The 20778-nt window shown below is 42.4% G+C and overlaps 1 protein-coding gene and 1 long non-coding RNA gene across 2 annotated transcripts in view; one reads left to right on the forward strand and one right to left on the reverse strand.

Annotated features, from left to right (window-relative positions):
- The first annotated feature begins 1576 nt into the window (after positions 1-1576).
- On the forward strand, positions 1577-8100 carry LOC117508811. Its single transcript, XR_004560203.1, has 3 exons — positions 1577-1587; positions 2090-2096; positions 7416-8100. It is a non-coding gene; the product is annotated as an uncharacterized LOC117508811 (long non-coding RNA).
- A 1250-nt stretch (positions 8101-9350) lies between these two features.
- Positions 9351-20778, reverse strand: part of zgc:85932 (uncharacterized protein LOC405875 homolog) — a 146914-nt gene continuing 135486 nt past the window's right edge. Inside the window, exons 17-20 of the mRNA XM_034168645.1 lie at positions 15487-15565; positions 13767-13883; positions 10792-10850; positions 9351-10597 (exon numbers count right to left, since the gene is read on the reverse strand). Of these exons, the coding sequence (XP_034024536.1) occupies positions 10571-10597; positions 10792-10850; positions 13767-13883; positions 15487-15565 (282 nt within the window). The 3' untranslated portion in view covers positions 9351-10570. The remainder of the gene's footprint in view (positions 10598-10791; positions 10851-13766; positions 13884-15486; positions 15566-20778) is intronic.

The raw sequence follows: 20778 nt of genomic DNA on the forward strand, positions 1-20778 counted from the left end.
ACAAAGATCTGAGACCTTAGAGCCTGATTTACTCAAGGTTTGAAAGTATAAAAATGTGTGCAAACTCAATATCATCCACAAACAAAGTGTGTGACTGAGTGTGCAACATACTGAGAAGACAACAGGCCAACTGGTTAATTTTGAAACCTTTTTCAACCACATCCATTTGAAAACTGTTTCACTTAAACAACTTGAGATTTTCCGGATTAATTTTGTAAGAAATTAGAGCATATCTGGTTCAATATTTTCCAGCAAACTTTAGTTAGTTAAAGTGTCCCTTTAGTTGGCACTAATTCTGATGGCAAATCTAAATTGTTGATTTTGACACAGTCTCACTCAGCATGCTGTCACAAACTGAAGAAAGCCCCAAAACCACTTGTCTTTTTGATCGATTGCCAACAAAATTGTTTAAAATTCTATAGTCTTGACTGGGATCCATCTTGTTGAAAATGATGAATCTATCACTGTCACCCAGTTCTGTTCAAGCGTGTTTGAAATCTGCAGTGACTCATCCTGTTATCAAGAAATCTGATATGAATCCATGCAAATTATGGAACAATACCAAATTCACTCGTTGGTCTAAAATTCTCTTTCACAGCAGCTTACTATCTTGTGAATTATCTCTTTGAACCACTGAGGCCAAGATATTTAGCAATCGTGAAAACACAGGAATCACTGGAACACTAATGATTTCCACTTTGGAACACTGGAAATAAAACTCACTGAGAACACAAGGAGAGGGTGAGAAAATGACATGGACCCACAGAGATCAGACAGAGGACATGTGAAGAGACACCATATGAATACACTCATCTGTTAATGCTGGAACTCCACAAGCACAAAAGCTCAGTGAGTCAAAACCCAGAAGGACAAACACACGTGGAAATGATGACAGTGGTTTCCAAATTATATTAAGCTGTGATCATGCAATGACCTGAGAAACTCAAATTGTGTTGATGAGTTCAATAGTTTTATATTGAGAACTGTCGATCCAAAGTGCTGCAGTTTGGTCTACAGCAGCTGTTCTGAACCTGGTCCTCAGGTCCCACCAGACGTACACATGTTCTATATCTACCTGCTGAATGGTTCATTCAGGTGTGCTCAGCCAGTCAAGTATTAACAGACATCTGAATGAGCTAATCGGCTTGTGACAGAACATGAAAAATGGAAAGTGTGTTGGTTAGGTGGTATTTGAGGACCAGCTTTCAGAACCACTGGTCTTCAGATCCTCTTCCAGGCTGAAAGCCACATTGACTTTCTGACGGTGAATCTTCATGTTGGGGTTTGAGAAATCTTTCATACAATATGACTTCTTCTTTCGGCTGTTCCCGTTAGGGGTCGCCACAGCAGATCAATCATTTCCATCTCACCCTATCCTCTGTATCTTCCTCTGTCACACCAACCACCTGCATGTCCTCCCTCAGCACATCCATAAACCTCCTCTTTGGCCTCCCTCTTCTCCTCCTGCCTGGTGGCTCCATCCTCAGCATCCTTCTCCCTATATACCCTGGGTCCCTCCTCTGCACATGTCCAAACCATCTCAATCTCGCCTCTCTGATGTTGTCTCCAAACCGTCCCACCTGAGCTGTCCCTCTGATATGTTCATTCCTAATCCTGTCCTTTCTTGTCACTCCCAAAGAGAATCACAACATCTTCAGCTCTACCTCCTGTCTTTTTGTTAGTGACACTTTCTCTAAGCCGTACAACATAGCTCGTCTCACTCCTGTTTTGTAAACTTTCCCCTTCACTCTTGCTGATATTCTTCGGTCATAAATCACTCCTGCCACCTTTCTCCACCCACTCCACCCTGCTTGCACTCTCTTCTTCACCTCTCTACCACACTTTCCATTACTTTGGACAGTTGACCCCAAATATTTAAACTCATCTACTTTCACCACTTCTACTCCTTGTAACTGCACTATTCCACTGGGCTGAGGAAGGTCTGTAAACCAGCACAAAGAGCTGAGAATATGGAGTTTATAAGTTCATTTGGAACTTAGAGGCTTCGTGAACACATTATATAGTCTCTGTGTGAATCAGTTTATTCCTGATTGCTTTGTTGTAAAACTTTTCAAGTCACTGAATGCAGCAGAGAAGTCAACCTGAAATCTTGTTTTGTGGCCCTGCAGGAGGAGACGGTGCATCAGATGCACCTCAGGTTTCTCTGAACCTTGATGGATCTGTGCTGGAGGATAAGGTGGAGGGGAGTCTGATCCTTGTTCCACTGATGTCTCAAGTTCATGAGACACTGGACAAGTCTTTTTGCCAGGAGAGGTCAAAGGAAGATGGAACAAGTCCGGTTCCCTCACTGGTGTTGGAGGAAACATCTGCCAACACATTTTTGTTGCCAGTGCAGAGTTTGTAACCATGAACAGGGTGATGATTTATTAATTTATTTATTGATTCTGCATAAATGTTTGACATTAATCACATGCTTCTGTTTCCAGTCTCTGGATTTCCTCCTGTGGTGGGGAGCAGAGTTTCTCACACTTCCCCATGGAGATAGCACGACAGCTGAGCCAGGAGTCTGAGAAGAGTCTGTAGGTCCAGAGCTTCCAGCTGAATGTTTATTACAAAGCTCTGGAGGAGTGAAGTAGTGCACAGCTGGCTTGGCTTCAGTGCCAACAGAACAGTGTTTTTGGAAGTTCATAGAATCTACTTTATAGCGCCTTGGGGCAACTGTTTGTTGTGATTTGGCGCTATATAAAAAAATTGATTGATAATCACAGAGCGGGAACATTTACTTCAGTTTATTCTTCTCCACTAAGTCCAGATCTGTAACAGTCAGGACCTGATGACCGAGCTTCAGCGTGGTGATACAACAGTAATCTTTAAACCACTTTACAGCTGCTGGAGCGGTTCGTATTCAGTGAATTCAGAAAGAAAAATCTCTCCCCTTTGCAGCTTGCAGTGTTATTTTAAGGAGTGGATTCTTTTTGACAAATAATCTGTGTACAAAAAGAAAACCTGACAAATAACAAATTAGCACAAAGCCAGCTTTTATTACGTCATGTAATTCCATGTGCTTCTACACATTTATAAAATCAACACATTAAAAATCAAATGAAATAAAACTACAGACTGAACAAAAGGTCCCCAGCATTTTACAAAACACAAATCTGAAGTAACCTTTGCACAAATACATTTGCAGACATACAAGGTTTGTTATTAAAGTATCTGACCTTTTTATTTTTTGCAAAAACCATATGGATTTGAATCACGTGTGATTGCATCAGCCAAGCTTGAACCTTCGTGCGCATGCGTGAGTTTTTTCACGTCTGTCGGTTGCGTCATTCGCCTGTGAGCAGGCTTTGTGTGAGCACTGGTCCACCCCTCTCGTCGGATTTTTATTGCGAATAAATGAACGATTTGGAGCTTTGCTGCATCAATTTTTTCCAGAAACTGTGAGAGACCTCCAGGTGGACACCATTCGGAAGATTTAGATGGCTTTCAGAGACGATTTGATGGGGATTACACAGATTAAGGAGTGCTCCAGCCGGTTTAAAGACCGCCCACAGCATCTGAGAGTGCGGCGCACTCCGAGCGCCGATCGACAGGCTGACACCCCGCTGAAACAACCAGATAATTTCCAACGTGAAGGCTTTGTTGATCCGGGACGTCGTCTGACTTCCACAAAAAAGGCATAAGGCGTGGACATCAGCACTTTTTCGGCACATTCCACTGTTACAGGAGTTTTTTTCATGGAAAAAAGTGGACGGATGCGCCACCGTGCTGCTCATGGCGCAGGACAAAACCACCTCCGTGTTGGTCTCACAGGACGGCTTTCAGATGGATTTCAGACGGCTGTCGGTGGCTTTTTAGTCGTGTGACTATCCAAGAAATTGTGCATGAGCCTTTACCTGCCCCAACATGTCCTGTGAGGCTTCATCACGGCGTTGCTTTGCGCCATGCGGCTCTACTGCAACGCGCGGAATTCCTCCGCATGTCTGTCTCAATGTGCCGAAAAAGTGCTGATGTTCACGTCTTCCGCAATTTCTGTGCTAGTCAGAGGACGTCCCGGATAAAACACAGCGTCCAGTTTAGAAATGAACGGCACATTCCACTGTTACAGGAGTTTTTGTCATGGAAAGAGGAGCGGAGGAATTCCACGCGTCGCGGCGGTGCCGCATGGCGCAAAGCAACGCCGTGATGAAGCCTCACAGGACATGTTGGGGCATATCCAGCTCATGCACAATTTCTCGGATAGGCACATGACTAAAAAGCCACCGACAGCCGTCTGAAATCCATCTCAAAGCCGTCCTGTGAGACCAACACGGAGGTGGTTTTGTCCCGCGCCATGAGCGGCACGGTGGCGCATCCGTCCGCTTCTTTTTCCATGAAAAAAACTCCACGCGTTATGCCTTTTTTGTGGAAGTCAGACGACGTCCCGGATCAACAAAGCCTTCACGTTGGAAATGATCTGGTTGTTTCAGCAGGGTGTCAGCTTGTCGATCGGTGCTCGGAGTGCGCTGCGCTCTCAGACGCTGTGGGCGGTCTTTAAACCGGCTGGAGCACTCCTTAATCTGTGTAATCCCCATCAAATCGTCCCTGAAAGCCATCTGAATTTTCCAAATGGTGTCCACCTGAAGGTCTCTCACAGTTTCTGGAAAAATTTGATGCAGCAAAGCTCTAAATCGTTCATTTATTCGCAATAAAAATCAGACGAGAGGGGTGGACCAGTGCTCACACAAAGCCTGCTCACAGGCGAATGAAGCAACCGACAGGCGTGAAAAAACTCACGCATGCGCACGAAGGTTCAAGCTTGGCTGATGCAATCACACGTGATTCAAATCCATATGGTTTTTGCAAAAAATAAAAAGGTCCGATACTTTTCTAACAGACCTCGTAAATGTGGAAAAAAAATCATAACAAAACAAAAAAAAATTTCCGTACAGGTTCCATTCTGTCAAACAATGTGAATTAAGTCACAACATCTTATTTCCAAATAAACACATTTTCAAAACAGCTGTAAAACAGATTAACTTCAGTTTATCTTCACTGTCAGATGTTCAGTGAGTCACGGGTTCAAACACTCTGGGGAGCATGGAGGATGACACAAGAGCCCACAAGTGGATGGACTGAGTCTAAAATCTACACAGAAAGGCCACACAAAAGTTCATAATTGATCCCTAACACAAAGTCTGAGCCTTTTTATTCTCTCCATTCTGATTTTGGATTAATGGCTTCCTCTTTGGTCGACAGTCTTGGTGTTCATGGTGTCATATGAATCCAAGCTTGTTATTTTTTATACAGTTTATGTCATAAGCGGTCATGGTACCATCACTCTTTTACAGATGGCTCTTAAAGAGGAACCTGAGTTGTGAAGATCCAAAAAAAAAAAAAAAAAAAAGGTTTTAACACTTTACAATATTTTCTTGCTGTAAAGGGTGCTGGTTCTTCAGGTGTACTCTTAGATACAGCCAAAGGTTTCCCAATTAACCATGAAACATGACAGTTAGTCATGAAGCTTTTACAAGTATTATGTCCGTGTCTGGGACACCCTGTGTATTCATCCTGGTGCATGTAATCCAGTGACCCACTGAAAATCAGATTTCTTTGTCATCATTCTTTTGCTTTTGGGTGCCCGGGTTGCTCAGGGTGACCACAACAGATCTGGTAAAGATCTGCATTTGGCACAAGTTATCCCCCCGGATCCCCTTTCTTTGAAAAACTCCAGTTCAACATGGAGAAACATGCTCACAGCTCCTGGTGCTCCCTAACAGCCTCCCAGCCAAGTACAAATCTTGTAGTCGGAGTAAACTGCATTTGAGTGTTTTTAGACCAGGTGCATGTAAACGTATTTCTCCAGTTGCACACAGCAGTGGATCCGGTCCTGAAATTAAATTTTACTGGGAAGGTGAAGCACAGGAGAGACCCCAGTGACAAACACGTAATCATCTTTATTTGAATATTATCTTTCCATATCATGACAGAAGTGCTTTAAAAGAATTACAGCACAAACCACAACTAAAGTGTTTTTAAAATATTAAAATAGGTCAACTAGAAGTCACCATAACGGTGGTGACAATTATACTACGATAAATGAAACAATAAATTCAGACCTTTATGGAGAACATGTAAAATCCTAAAGTCTAATTGTGAAGAAAAATGATTTTAGGTGATTCTTAAGTGGAAATGATGACGGACACTCAGTTGCTTCTTGCTGAATGTCAAAAGGTGAATCTCCTCAACCAGCAGAAACAACCTATAAAAATTGAATACTGTGGCCCCATTTTACAAATTAACCCCAACAATTCATTGATGTCAATTATAACCCAGCACATCCTGTCCTTTCATTGTTATGCAGATGATCTGCAAATCTATCTGCCTGTGAGGACTAATGGGAGTGATGCTTTGTCATCATTATTTAATTATATTTGCGATGTAAAGCAGTGTCTGTCCCAAAACTTCCTTTACCTGAATGACAGTAAAACGGAGATCATGGTGTTTGAGCACTCTGGCATACCAAATGTGGTAACACCAAATTTTGGTGCTTTGGGTAACTATGTAAAACCAGCTGTCAAAAATTTGGGAGTGATATGTGACAGCTGTTTGAGGTTCAATCAACAGATAAACTCTGTTGTCAAAGCTAGTTTGTTCCAACTTCGCCTTTTGGCTAAAATAAAGCACTTTCTCAGTAGACGTGATCTTGAGACGGCCATTCATGCTTTCATCAGCTCCAGACTTGATTATTGTAATGCACTTTATTCGGGCATTAATCGGTCATCTCTTGCACGTCTCCAATTGGTGCAGAATGCTGCTGCTCGTCTTTTAACAAACACTTTTAGACGTGAGCATATTATGCCCGTCTTGTACTCACTCCACTGGCTTCCAGTTCGTTTTAGAATTGATTTAAAAATTGTAATGTTTGTTTTTAAACCTATTTATGGCCTTGCACATCCCTACTTGTCTGAAATTTTAACTTTGCGCACCTACAGTAGGACATTAAGGACATCTGGCCAGCTTTACTTAGATGTTCCAAGGTCAAGATATAAACGCTGGGGTGACCATGCTTTCGCGGTAGCTGGCCCCAGACTGTGGAATGAGGTACCTCTTGGGTTACATACTATTTCTGACCTAGCACTTTTTAAATCTAAGTTAAAGACTTATTTATTTAAACTGGCTTTTAACACTTAGTGGGGAGGTGACGTTATGTTTTCTTTGTGTTGTTTTAAAATTTTATTCTATATGTGTTTTATTTTTGTGAATTTGTGTTTTTAATGTTAAGCACTTTCGACACCAGTCAGTGCTGTAAAGTGCTTTATAAATAAATGTTGATTGATTGATTGATTGATGTAGTTAAGGAAACCATTTAAAATAGGACAAATCCTTACTACAGTCCTCGTCTATTTAAGGAAGTCTCCATCACCTTTAGTCGCCCCTAAAGCTGAAGCAAAACAAAAACACCAGTTCAGAATAACTGAGGAGTCTGTATGTTTGTTCGGAGTCTGACAGCAGGGTTTTAAACACGTGGTCTCCTCATGTAACTTCACAGACTTTCTACTGGCAGAAAAAAGGATGTGAAATATTTTCAGAATGCTGAGAAAATCGATGACAAAATGACAGCATTTCTATGGAGTGATGGGATGCAACTGGTGGGTTTTGTCCTCTCACAATAATCATATTGAGAACTGTCAATCCAAAAGTTATGGCAACGTCTCGGGAAGTCCCACTTACAGTAGTGTTCAGAATAATAGTAGTGCTATGTGAAATAAAAAGATTAATCCAGGTTTTGAGTATATTTCTTATTGTTATATGTAGACTGCGATCAGATGATGTAAAAAACTGGACATAGATCGCCGGCAGATGTGCGTCCCATCTCGATGTCGCCAAGAGTGTTTTGAACTGGGCAACACACTCAGGACAGCCGAGCGAATGGGACCAAATATATAGATGCTCACAGACTGCCGTCCATTGGTCTTCAGACTGCACCTCAATACTTCTTGACTGTGGCCGGATGTGTCACTCTGACGCAATTTGGCCTCAACCGACATACAGTAGTGTTCAGAATAATAGTAGTGCCATGTGACTAAAACGATTAATCCAGGTTTTGAGTATATTTCTTATTATTACATGGGAAACAAGGTACCAGTAGATTCAGTAGATTCTCACAAATCCAACAAGACCAAGCATTCATGATATGCACACTCTTAAAGCTATGAAATTGGGCTATTAGTAAAAAAAAAAAAAGTAGAAAAGGGGGTGTTCACAATAATAGTAGTATCTGCTGTTGATGCTACAAACTCAAAACTATTATGTTCAAACTGCTTTTTTTAGCAATCCTGTGAATCACTAAACTAGTATTTAGCTGTATAACCACAGTTTTTCATGATTTCTTCACATCTGCGAGGCATTAATTTTGTTGCTTTGGAACCAAGATTTTGCTCGTTTACTAGTGTGCTTGGGGTCATTGTCTTGTTGAAACACCCATTTCAAGGGCATGTCCTCTTCAGCATGAGGCAACATGACCTCTTCAAGTATTTTGACATATCCAAACTGATCCATGATACCTGGTATGCGATATATAGGCCCAACACCATAGTAGACGAAACATGCCCATATCATGATGCTTGCACCACCATGCTTCACTGTCTTCACTGTGAACTGTGGCTTGAATTCAGAGTTCGTCTCACAAACTGTCTGCGGCCCTTGGACCCAAAAAGAACAATTTTACTCTCATCAGTCCACAAAATATTCCTCCATTTCTCTTTAGGCCAGTTGATGTGTTCTTTGGCAAATTGTAACCTCTTCTGCACATGTCTTTTATTTAACAGAGGGACTTTGCGGGAGATTCTTGCAAATAAATTAGCTTCACTCAGGTGTCTTCTAACTGTCACAGCACTTACAGGTAACTCCAGACTGTCTTTGATCATCCTGGAGCTGATCAATGGGTGAGCCTTTTCCATTCTGGTTATTCTTCTATCCATTTTGATGGTTGTTTTCCGTTTTCTTCCACGCGTCTCTGTTTTTTTTGTCCATTTTAAAGCATTGGAGATCATTGTAGATGAACAGCCTATAATTTTTTGCACCTGTGTATAAGTTTTCCCCTCTCCAATCAACTTTTTAATCAAACTACACTGTTCTTCTGAACAATGTCTTGAACGTCCCATTTTCCTCAGGCTTTCAAAGAGAAAAGCATGTTCAACAGGTGCTGGCTTCATCCTTAAATAGGGGACACCTGATTCACACCTATTTGTTCCACAAAATTGACGAACTCACTGACTGAATGCCACACTACTATTATTGTGAACACCCTCTTTTCTTTTTTTTTTAATAATAGCCCAATTTCATAGCCTTAAGAGTGTGCATATCATGAATGCTTGGTCTTGTTGGATTTGTGAGAATCTACTGAATCTACTGGTACCTTGTTTCCCATATAACAATAAGAAATATACTCAAAACCTGCATTAATCTTTTTAGTCACATAGCACTACTATTATTCTGAACACTACTGTATACCTACATCACACTTAGCACGAATGACAATTTGTCCCACATTCGGGCAAATCTGAGGTGCATTCAAAATCCTCGTACAGCATTCTTACAGCAGTCGACACATTCGTGCAGTCAGAGGACATGCACTCTGTACTTGTGGTGAAAAACATATCAAATGGCAGTCCAGGTGCAGATGTACTGTAATCTGACTGCAGTTGTAATATTCGTATGGCTTGAAAATGCAATTCAAAGCATTCAGAGAGAGTTCGAAGGGCTGCTGGAAATGTTCGGGCACATCGAATCCCATCACACCAGAGGCCGAATGAGGCTGAAAGCCTCACGAATGGACATTCGACCTACATTCGGGCAAATTTAAGGGGCACTCGAAAATCCTTGTACAGAATTCTTGAGTGCATAAGACACAGCCGTGCACATTCGTCCAGCACATGCTCACCACTGTCGGGGTGCACTCGAGGTGGGGAAAACGTGTACGGCGGTCGAAGTGCAGTCTGATTGCAGTCTGACTGCACTCTAAATGTTGTGATGGCATCAAAACGGCAAAAGAGACAGTCTGATCGCGTACGAGGGTAAATTGTTACGGTCAGGCGTGACAAATCCTGCTGGTGTGTCCCGACTGTCGCACGGATGAGCCATATGTGCACCTCCATTGGCTCAAGTCCAGGGACAGCAAACAAAATATTATGTGCAATGTCTGTGGCACACATTCATCTTGTGAACCGTGTGTCACTGCGGGTCAATGCGTCTCAGAGCTGCAGCGCGCACATCTGAACGGGCTGTTATACTCACAAAAAACCTTATATTACAGATACATTCTTATTGTGGACACTGTGTTGCAAATCCTTTATGGGACCTTTTCCTGAAAACTTCTAAAAGTGACAAAGTGAACAAGACAAATGTTTCTGCTAAAACCAAGAAAAGAGTAAAATTGATGTCCTGCTGCATGTTGTCGTTTTGTTTTTTATAACATACAAGTGGTTTGTGTCGAGGAGCTGATGAGGGTTATGTTTAATCTGGGTTTGGTGTTGTTGAGTTCAACAGTCACTGATGAAGACTTGGGAGGTCCAGAAGTCCCAATGTGGTGATCCCAGAGAGAGAACCATCTGACTGGACCACATCAGTTATACATGGTCATTTGGAGCCACTGTAACCAATCACAGAAAACATGTAATGGCCTTCACATGAATACACACACTGCATATTCATTAAGCTAAATTAGAATTTTGCAGTGAAATAAATTTGTACTAGAATTAAAAAAACTACTCCAGTGTGCTGTACGTGCGACAATGTGCGCCGTCTTCTTTAATGTTGGATTGTCAGTAAATAGACAGTTCCTACCTGTCTGTAGCTGATGGTTATGCTGCCCATTCCCACCATGTCATGTGCTTGAAATTTGTCTGTAAGAGAAATAACAAAGTGCGTTCAGACGAGATAAACTATCTTGACTTTGCCTGTTTTTGACCTCGAGTTTGTCTAGCCCAAACACTGTGTATTATGACCTGTGCCTGTTTATTGACTATGCCTCAGCTTCTTGTCTGTCTTCTACCTCTGCTACGCTGCTGGACCAAACGTGTACCGACCTCCTGCCTGTTACACCTAGTAAACCTTTTTTGAACTCTATCAGTCGTGTGAGTTTGCAGTTGGTGTTGTGTGGTCCGCCCGAAGAGGAGGTACTGCTGGCCAACACCAGAGGGCGCTCTGCCTGTAGACAGGCTTCAGGCACCAGAGGGTGCTGTTCGCCGCCAGGGACCCTGACAGCTGTCATTCATCATCTCATCTAGCCATCCATAAAAGCCTGGAGAAGACACCACACCCCCGCCGAGAAATCATCTGAGGTACTCAGGTAAAACTCTCAGCCGTCTTTTGTCTTGTACAGCTAAGCTTATTGTTGCAACGTACTTTGCTGCTAAGCTTGAAAAGCTGTAGTTTATATTCTGAGTTTGCAGACGTTTCAGTACACTTGCAGCCGGTCAGGAGGAGTTGGCATTGCCGCTCCTCAGCTGTTAAGTGTGATTAGGATCTGCACGACTGTGGATATTGTGAGAAGTGGGAGGTGGTGTTTTTCTCCCTTCATCATCAGAACTCTGCCGACTGTTTGCTGGGTGTGTGCACACACCCACCCTTGACTGTTTCTGCTTCCTGCCGGCAGTACCCGATCTGACAGCTGGAGACGGTGCCCACCTAGTGACTCGGGACTTGGCAGCTCCGGTGTGTTCCAGATCCATTGGCGGTGGAAATCGTGTGGGTCCCGACTCCTATCTGGACAGGCGTCTCCTATCCTTGAGCCTGCCCACACGACACCAACTGTATAAATTGACTGTAGTATTGAATTGTATCTGTATCGTTGTGCACATTTCACACTAAAAGTGTTACTCTTTATTTCCATTCACCGTTCAGTTGTGCCCCCTGTTGTGGGTCCGTGTCATTACACTTTCACACAACAGTTGGGTCCATACTGTTTGTGCCACGCCTGATAAAAACATAAAAAATCATGTCACACCACTGACATAAGAAAAGTGAATTATTTCTAAATATCAGGCACGGTGGGTGCCAGGCACCCGAAGTGTTAGGACCCATAATGCAGACTCCCGGACTAGGCTTGGATGTAAAAGAAATCATGGTCTTTAATTCAGGCTCAGGTTCGGCACACGGGTGATCAGTCGGCGAGGCACAAGCACAAACAGGGTCAGGCAAAAACGCAGTCATGGGTAAGCAGGGTTCAAAGGCACGAGTAGACACAGACATCATGGATGAGGCAAAAGGCGCAGTCAAAAAACACAAAGCGGGATCTGGATACACAGCTAATCAAAAACAGGACTTGATACAGAACTGGTATGTGTACAAAAACAACAAACAAGCAAGGGTGTGGTGGTTGGAAGGAGATTAAATAAGACAGGAGTTAACAAGGTACACGTGAGGAACAATCAAGAAGGAGGCGTGGCTAGTGAATGAAGATACTACATTGTGCAAGACAGTGAGGGAGGACAACACAAGGTGGAGTGAAGAAAAGACAGATATGTGAACAGGTGCACAGAGCGTGAGTGAAAGAAAAACACAAAGCAGACAGAATTAAAGTGAGAGACAGGGACACATGACAGGTGCAGAGAAAACATAATCAGATATAAGTGAGGGACGAAGACATGAAGGCAGGTGCAGTGTGTGGAGTGGAAACAAATGGCAAAAACAGAACAGACCTACAACTGAATATAATATTACTGTGAACAGGAACTAACATCAGACATGAACATGAGCACTGACTGGGAAACCTGGAGCACAGATACTAAAGCATAACTAAACTGCATGAGAACGTACAGAAAACTTAATTAACCATGAACTGACTAAAGAAGGCAGAAAGACAAACCATAAGAAAAAACAGTGACTAAACAATAATGATTCCTGACATAACCATACAACAAATATTACAAATAACAGGAACAAATCTTAAATAAATAAACAACGATGAAAACACAACTGACTGCAGAAACTAGAACAAAAGTAAATCAAAACAAAAAGAACAAAGTGACAAGAAAAACATAACAGAATAAAGCAGCACCCTGACCAAGCCAAATCCCTGACACTAAAAAAGAGGAGATAAATACAAATACTATTTTTATTTTTCTCGTCGCCCATTGGAAGCATCATTTGATTAAAAAGCCAACCTCTGATTGGCTCAGCCCAGTGCCAGCCAGGGCCAAATGCAACGTTTTACATGTTGGGATTTCACGGTCGTAATGCTTTAAAATATCGTCTGCTTCACCCAGGCCCAGAGCGCTGGGGTTCAACGCGCATTTTCATGAAAGCAAAGCGTTAACGTTGCACGCTACACGACGACGATCATTTCTGGTGTAAATGTCTGTTATATCACATACCTAAAACTAACTTCACCTCAGTTTCTGGTGTGTGTGTGTGTGTGTGTGTGTGTGTGTGTGTGAGAGAGAGAGAGAGAGAGAGAGAGAGAGAGAGAGAGAGAGAGAATGAAAGAGAACCCCAATTCAATTTTAATCTGAATTGATTGAATCGCTACGCATTTATATCACTTTTTAACCAAGTCGTGATGCATCGTTACGTCCCTAGTTCTCATCTCGTGTTAGTTCTCGGCCCTTCTACCCCCTGATCTTTATCTCATTCTGAGTCGTCATTTCTCTCTGCTTTTAAATATCAAATCCAAAAAATGCTACACAAATTACCAGAGAACGTTCTCCAGAATTTTGGCTCCTCTAATTTATCATTATCAGCCTTCATCTGTAGTTTATATCACCTGAATGGGTCATCATTAGATTTTATATCGTGCCCCCCCCATTTCCCTCAATTACGGATCATGGTCTCCAGTTTCATCAACAGGTAGAGGAATCCTGGGTAACTGATGGTCAGGTTTGGCTCCGTGTATCTCAGGCCGACCAGCTGCATCACCGAATCATCCACCACAATACCTGCAGCACAAACACACACCAGGGTTCACAGTTCTTGAGGTATTCCAGGGATTTTTTTACACTCACGGCACACTAAAAAAAACATATTTTTACCCCAAACACCTTTACCAAATACCATTAAATTTGACTTTAATGATATTAATAAACCAACAGAGTTCCAGTATTAATAAATCACTGAATGTCACTGAGTACAATATAAATATGACTGACTTAATTCCAGTAAAACAGTCCAGCTATAATAATTAGTTGAGTCTTTTCTTGATTATTCTAAAGGTTCTGTCAGTGAGATTTTAAACAGCCAACATCCGTTGATTATGTACCAAACGTAGTGGCTTCCTGCACAGAGAATAAAGTGTGTACAAAGTGTGGGATTTACCTACTTGTCCTTAGGAATGTGTGTAAATATACACACAGACCTGACTGTGCACACACACACACACAGCATCTAGTGGTAGAACAGGGAAAGTGCAACTAGAAACCATTGCTGTTGTCACAACATGGAACGACGTAACCAACACTGTTCTGCAGTCTGCTGCTCTGTGACCCTGCTCACATCAATGATAGCGCCACCTGTAGGTCTGGCTATACTGACAGTACAGAGGGCCAATCAGTTTAGCAGATGTTGGGCCACAGACCATGAAATCATAACAGAGGAGTCACCCACATGGCCTCAAGGACAAAAGATGAGGCCTACCACATTAGTAAAAGCCTAAAACATTTCACCGTGGTGGAACAGTGGTTAGCACTGATGCCTCACAGCAAGAAGGTCGTGGGATCACTTCTTACCCTTTCTGCAGGTTGATTTAATTTAGCGCCTTTCCGCTACACTGCGCTTTCACAAACATGTCTGACTGTCCCTAATGTGCCCCAACAGCACCACGGTGGCCCAGGAGGGGTGCGGCCCACGTCACATCCAAAGGACGTCAGGGGTCTGCGGTGATGTCACGACCCACCTGACCCATCTTGAAACACGGACCAAGAAGTCTAGCGTGCGTGTGAGTCGAGCGGTGGCACAAACCCCATAGCGCAATGAAAGTGAGGGTTGGCGTGTGCCAGCTGAGGAAGGATCTCGGGGGCCATTTCGCCCGGGACGTCGGGGAAGTGGAGCATGAGAGTGTGGGAGAGGACCCAAAACATGATGAACTATGCTTGGGCAGGAAAAGGTCAGACCGCAGTGGTCCTGACGTGCAAATTGGTTGTTGGACCTGGGTATAGGCAGCACGTTGGCTTAGTGGTTAGCACTGTTGCCTCACAGCAAGAAGGTCATGGAATCGCTTCCTGCCTGGTCCTTTGTGTGTGGAGTTTGCATGATGTGCCCGTGTCCATGTGGGTTATCTCTGGGTGCTCCTGATTCCTCCCACTTCCAAATACATGCAAGTTACGTGAATTGGACACTTTAAATTGACTGTAGGTATAAATGTGTCTGTCTATATTTGGTCCTGTGACAGACTGACGCTCCCATGTGACCTTTGATTGCAGTGAGCAGGTATAGAAAATAATAAATAAAATGATGCCTTAATTTGACTGTATAATAATAATATAATTAAAATAATAATCATAACAATGACAGTAATAACAAAACATGACATGTTTTTAATCCTACCTGCTGCGTGCAGAGCTGGAGCCACCTCCTGATACTCAAGGAAGTGAGATTTATTCTTGTCAAACACCAGGAAGATATCCTGAGGAGGGATTAGACATCAAAAACTGCATGATCATTCAAACACTTAAACCTTATGCTGACAAATTGTCTGTCAGATTCATTTCATCTCAGCAGTGTGCATAATGCATGGCACAGGTGGCTTTGGGGTGTTTCTAAGTTCTATTTGCTATCCAGAGGGCATGTAAGGTTTGTGCAAAGGTGAATGCAAGATGTTGGATTCATATGGTTCATTTCATCATGAGTGTGTTGTGGGACAAGCTGAAAATCCAGCACCTGTCATCCCCTTTAAATAGCACACCAGGTGTCTCATATAAAAAAGTAAAGCATGGTTCTTCATTTTTTGCAGTCTGAGAAACCAACAATTCTCAAAACTGCACATGCCCTCTGGGTGGGATTTGGCCAAACTGATACAGCTGACGTTCCCTCACAATGCAAGTGGTGTTCATCATCCACGTTTTCTCTCAGGAACCATTTGTTTGAGACACAGCAATTTGAAAGGTATTCAAAGGTCCTTCAAAGATGTGTAGTACCAAAGACATCCAAATGCTGCCTTAGATCAACAGTTAGCATCCCAGTCTCACAACCATACAGTAAGACACCAGTAAGGCACCAGGACCCTGAAGACTTGGACTTTTGTTTACCTGCAAAGGTATCACACAATCTTCTTTGTCTTTTCTTGTTTTTTTCTTGGTCTCAAAGGCAGAAGACCCAGAGACATTCTTGTCATTGACAAGGTAAGTGAACCTCTCTACAAATTCAGCACTTCATTCCATACAGATACACTTCTGATGGCTGAACCTCGGACGTCACTGAAAACATGGACGTTCCTTTTCAAGTAATGCAATCAGTACATCTTTGTCTGATAAGTCAAGCTCATTAAATCTTTCCAGGTTGTTGGACTGTACAACAAAACTCAATACCCAGTCCATGCAAGCACTAAACAGAGGGGTCAGAACTGTTTCACCACCTCTGCAACCTAACAATTATTTGGTGTTTTGTAGCAGATTGGTGGATCAGCCAGCAGAACTGGTACTGGATGTCAAACATATTAGCTAAAAGCAGCCAGCCCAATACTCCAGTCCCGAACATAATGCTTTGCATGCTTTCCTCTGTAAGTGTAACGGAGGCCAGCAGGTGTCGCTGTACATATGTAGTTAGTAAACCTCAACTCCCATGCTGGAGATTGTGAGTGCGTGTCCCGAGGGGAGCGAATGGGCGGAGTCATAACAACACAACACAGAGAGCAGCCGCTACAATGGTGCCATGTACCCAGATGGGTACATGTAAGTGGAGGAGCTGTTTCTCCGCTGTTCCACTCGGGGTCACCAAGGTGGATGTGCATGTTGATTTGCACAAGTTTTACACCGGATGCCCTTCCTGATGCAACTCCACATTATACGGGGAGTGGGCAGGATAGGTCTTGAACCGGGAACCTTCTGCACTGGACACAAGGGCACTAACCACTTGGCGACCACCTCTGTGCACATCCTCCATGAATCCAGGTGTTCCTTTTAGCAGGGCTGAGTGGGCATGTCTGCATGCTATTTTAATATATATATATATTTTTTATTTTCTTGCTGGCCTAACTGGACCTCGGTATTTTGTTCCTTTCCTCATCACGTACCACATGTATTGGAATGACAATTAAAAATCTTCGAATCCTTAAAAAATACCTTCAGATTTGCATGACAGAAGGTCACAGTATGTAACTATGACAAACCAGTGTTTGAAGATCATGGCTGACCTTGAATGTGGTTTAGTGTGGGTTTGATGATGTAGTGCACCTGTCTATGGAATGGTGTGACAATGTAAGACACCTAATTTGAACCATGCGATATATGCATAAACAACTGTAGCATAACTGTATACACCATAGTACAACCCCTGGCAAAAATTATGGAATCACCGGCCTCGGAGGATGTTCATTCAGTTGTTTAATTTTGTAGAAAAAAAGCAGATCACAGACATGACACAAAACTAAAGTCATTTCAAATGGCAACTTTCTGGCTTTAAGAAACACTATAAGAAATCAGGAAAAAAAATTGTGGCAGTCAGGGAAGAAAAATATGGACTCACTCAATTCTGAGGAATAAATTATGGAATCACCCTGTAAATTTTCATCCCCAAAACTAACACCTGCATCAAATCAGATCTGCTCGTTAGTCTGCATCTAAAAAGGAGTGATCACACCTTGGAGAGCTGTTGCACCAAGTGGACTGACATGAATCATGGCTCCAACACGAGAGATGTCAAATGAAACAACGGAGAGGATTATCAAACTCTTAAAAGAGGGTAAATCATCACACAATGTTGCAAAAGATGTTGGTTGTTCACAGTCAGCTGTGTCTAAACTCTGGACCAAATACAAACAACATGGGAAGGTTGTTAAAGGCAAACATACTGGTAAACCAAGGAAGACATCAAAGCGTCAAGACAGAAAACTTAAAGCAATATGTCTCAAAAATCGAAAATGCAAAACAAAACAAATGAGGAACGAATGGGAGGAAACTGGAGTCAACATCTGTGACCGAACTGTAAGAATCCGCCTAAAGGAAATGGGATTTACATACAGAAAAGCTAAACGAAAGCCATCATTAACACCTAAACAGAAAAAAACAAGGTTACAATGGGCTAAGAAAAAGCAATCATGGACTGTGGATGACTGGATGAAAGTCATATTCAGCGATGAATCTCAAATCTGCATTGGGCAAGGTGACGATGCTGGAACTTTTATTTGGTACCGTTCCACTGAGATTTATAAAGATGACTGCCTGAAGAGAACATGTAAATTTCCACAGTCATTGATGATATGGGGCTGCATGTCAGGTAAAGGCACTGGGGAGATGGCTGTCATTACATCATCAATAAATGCACAAGTTTACGTTGATATTTTGGACACTTTTCTTATCCCATCAATTGAAAGGATGTTTGGGGATGATGAAATCATTTTTCAAGATGATAATGCATCTTGCCATAGAGCAAAAACTGTGAAAACATTCCTTGCAAAAAGACACATAGGGTCAATGTCATGGCCTGCAAATAGTCCGGATCTTAATCCAATTGAAAATCTTTGGTGGAAGTTGAAGAAAATGGTCCATGACAAGGCTCCAACCTGCAAAGCTGATCTGGCAACAGCAATCAGAGAAAGTTGGAGCCAGATTGATGAAGAGTACTGTTTGTCACTCATTAAGTCCATGCCTCAGAGACTGCAAGCTGTTATAAAAGCCAGAGGTGGTGCAACAAAATACTAGTGATGTGTTGGAGCGTTCTTTTGTTTTTCATGATTCCATAATTTTTTCCTCAGAATTGAGTGATTCCATATTTTTTTCCCTCTGCTTGGTCTAAAAAAGTAACCGTTACTGACTGCCACAATTTTTTTTCCTGATTTCTTATAGTGTTTCTTAAAGCCAGAAAGTTGGCATTTGAAATTACTTTAGTTTTGTGTCATGTCTGTGATCTGCTTTTTTTCTACAAAATTAAACAACTGAATGAACATCTTCCGAGGCCGGTGATTCCATAATTTTTGCCAGGGGTTGTACACCTATATACTGGAAGAATAGTGCTGGGTTGAAAAGATTGATTCGGCAAATTTAAATCAATTCTCATTGTTTCTTTCTCTTTTTGCTCTGTATGCACCACTCTGCATTTAATCATTAGTGATTGATCTCTGCTCTCTTCCACAGCATGTCTTTTTCCTGATTCTCTCCCTCAGCCCCAACCAGTCCCAGCAGAAGACTGCCCCTCCCTGAGCCTGGTTCTGCTGGAGGTTTCTTCCTGTTAAAAGGGACTTTTTCCTTCCCACTGTCGCCGTTGGGGTTTTTCCGTAATTATTGTATGGCTTTGCCTTACAATATAAAGCGCCTTGGGGCAACTGTTTGTTGTGATTTGGCGCTATATAAATAAAATTGATTTGATTTGATTGTTAATTCCCACAGAGCGATTCACACAACCAAAGATCGATTATATATATATATATATATACATATATATATATATACATATATATATATATACATCGCTGAAGAAGTGACGCTGCAGTTAGGCTGTTCCGCTGTTCCCGAGGGTGTGAAAATGATAATTTCTCTATACTGATTGTGGACGCGCTGGTTCTGATTTCAAAGCAGGTCTACAATTTATTCATCAGTCTCTGTCAAAGCTATTTAAAGATGTCAATCATGATGACCGGGACTCTTGTCTGTTGCGCGCAAGAAAAGAGAAAAGTCCGCCGTTCAATTCACAGAGTAGTCTTTTTTTTTTCTTTCTTTCATTCCTCATAATGTGGGTCTGTGCACGAAGGTTCTCTGGTGTGGACTGACTTTTCAGTCAGTCTTTTCCACCAGCACTCGATGTGTGGCTGTGGGAGAAGAGAGACTGAAAAGCTAGTCTGTGTGGCTGTGGTAAAAGTTCTCCTGCAGCGTGTTTGTAGGGTAGATCAGGACCATTTGTCCACGGAAAACTTTTTAATTTATAACTCTCTGAAACACTATTGCCTGCATTTTGAGGGCCAAATTTTGTGAAGTAAAGCCATAGGGTCTTTTTTTTTTTTAATGTTTTGTCTTTACTTTAAAGCCAAAAGAAAGAAGGCACCAGGCAAAAGATGGAATGGTGTACAAATGTGCCTGTGTCAGGGCCAATGAACCAGGTAACTCTGGCGCCCTCTTTTGGCTGTCCTGGATCTAATCAGTAATTCTGCCCCTCAGTACGTTTGTAAAATAAAAATACTACTCTATCATTCTGGGAGTGAGATGGTCCGTGCCATCAGTCTTATCCATCATTATTAACTACCAAAGCTTCATTAATTTGCTGTCAAATGTCAATATACAAACCCAATTCCATTGAAGTTGGGACGTTGTGTAAAAAACAGAATACAATGTGTTGTGTGGGCCGCCAGAAGAGGAGGTACTGCTGGCCCACCACCAGAGGGCGCCCTGCCTGAAGTGCGGGCTTCAGGCACGAGAGGGCGCTGCCGCCATGGACACAGCCGGGGGTGACAGCTGTCGCTCATTACCTCTTGACAGCTGTCACCCATCTACTCAACATCATCTCACTCCATAAAGACCAGACGTCATCTCCACCTCGTTGTCGAGATATCATACTTCATTGGAGGTAATATCCTCAGCCATTTGTGTTTCTAATAAGCTGTATATTGTGAGTGTTTGCAGGAGTACTGGTCCCTCTTCTTGTGGAGGCTGAGTGAGTGCAGGACGGCACTCTTTTCCTCTGAGGGATCAC

The sequence above is a fragment of the Thalassophryne amazonica genome, chromosome 4 (genome assembly GCF_902500255.1).
Source record: "Thalassophryne amazonica chromosome 4, fThaAma1.1, whole genome shotgun sequence".
Taxonomy (NCBI): domain Eukaryota; kingdom Metazoa; phylum Chordata; class Actinopteri; order Batrachoidiformes; family Batrachoididae; genus Thalassophryne; species Thalassophryne amazonica.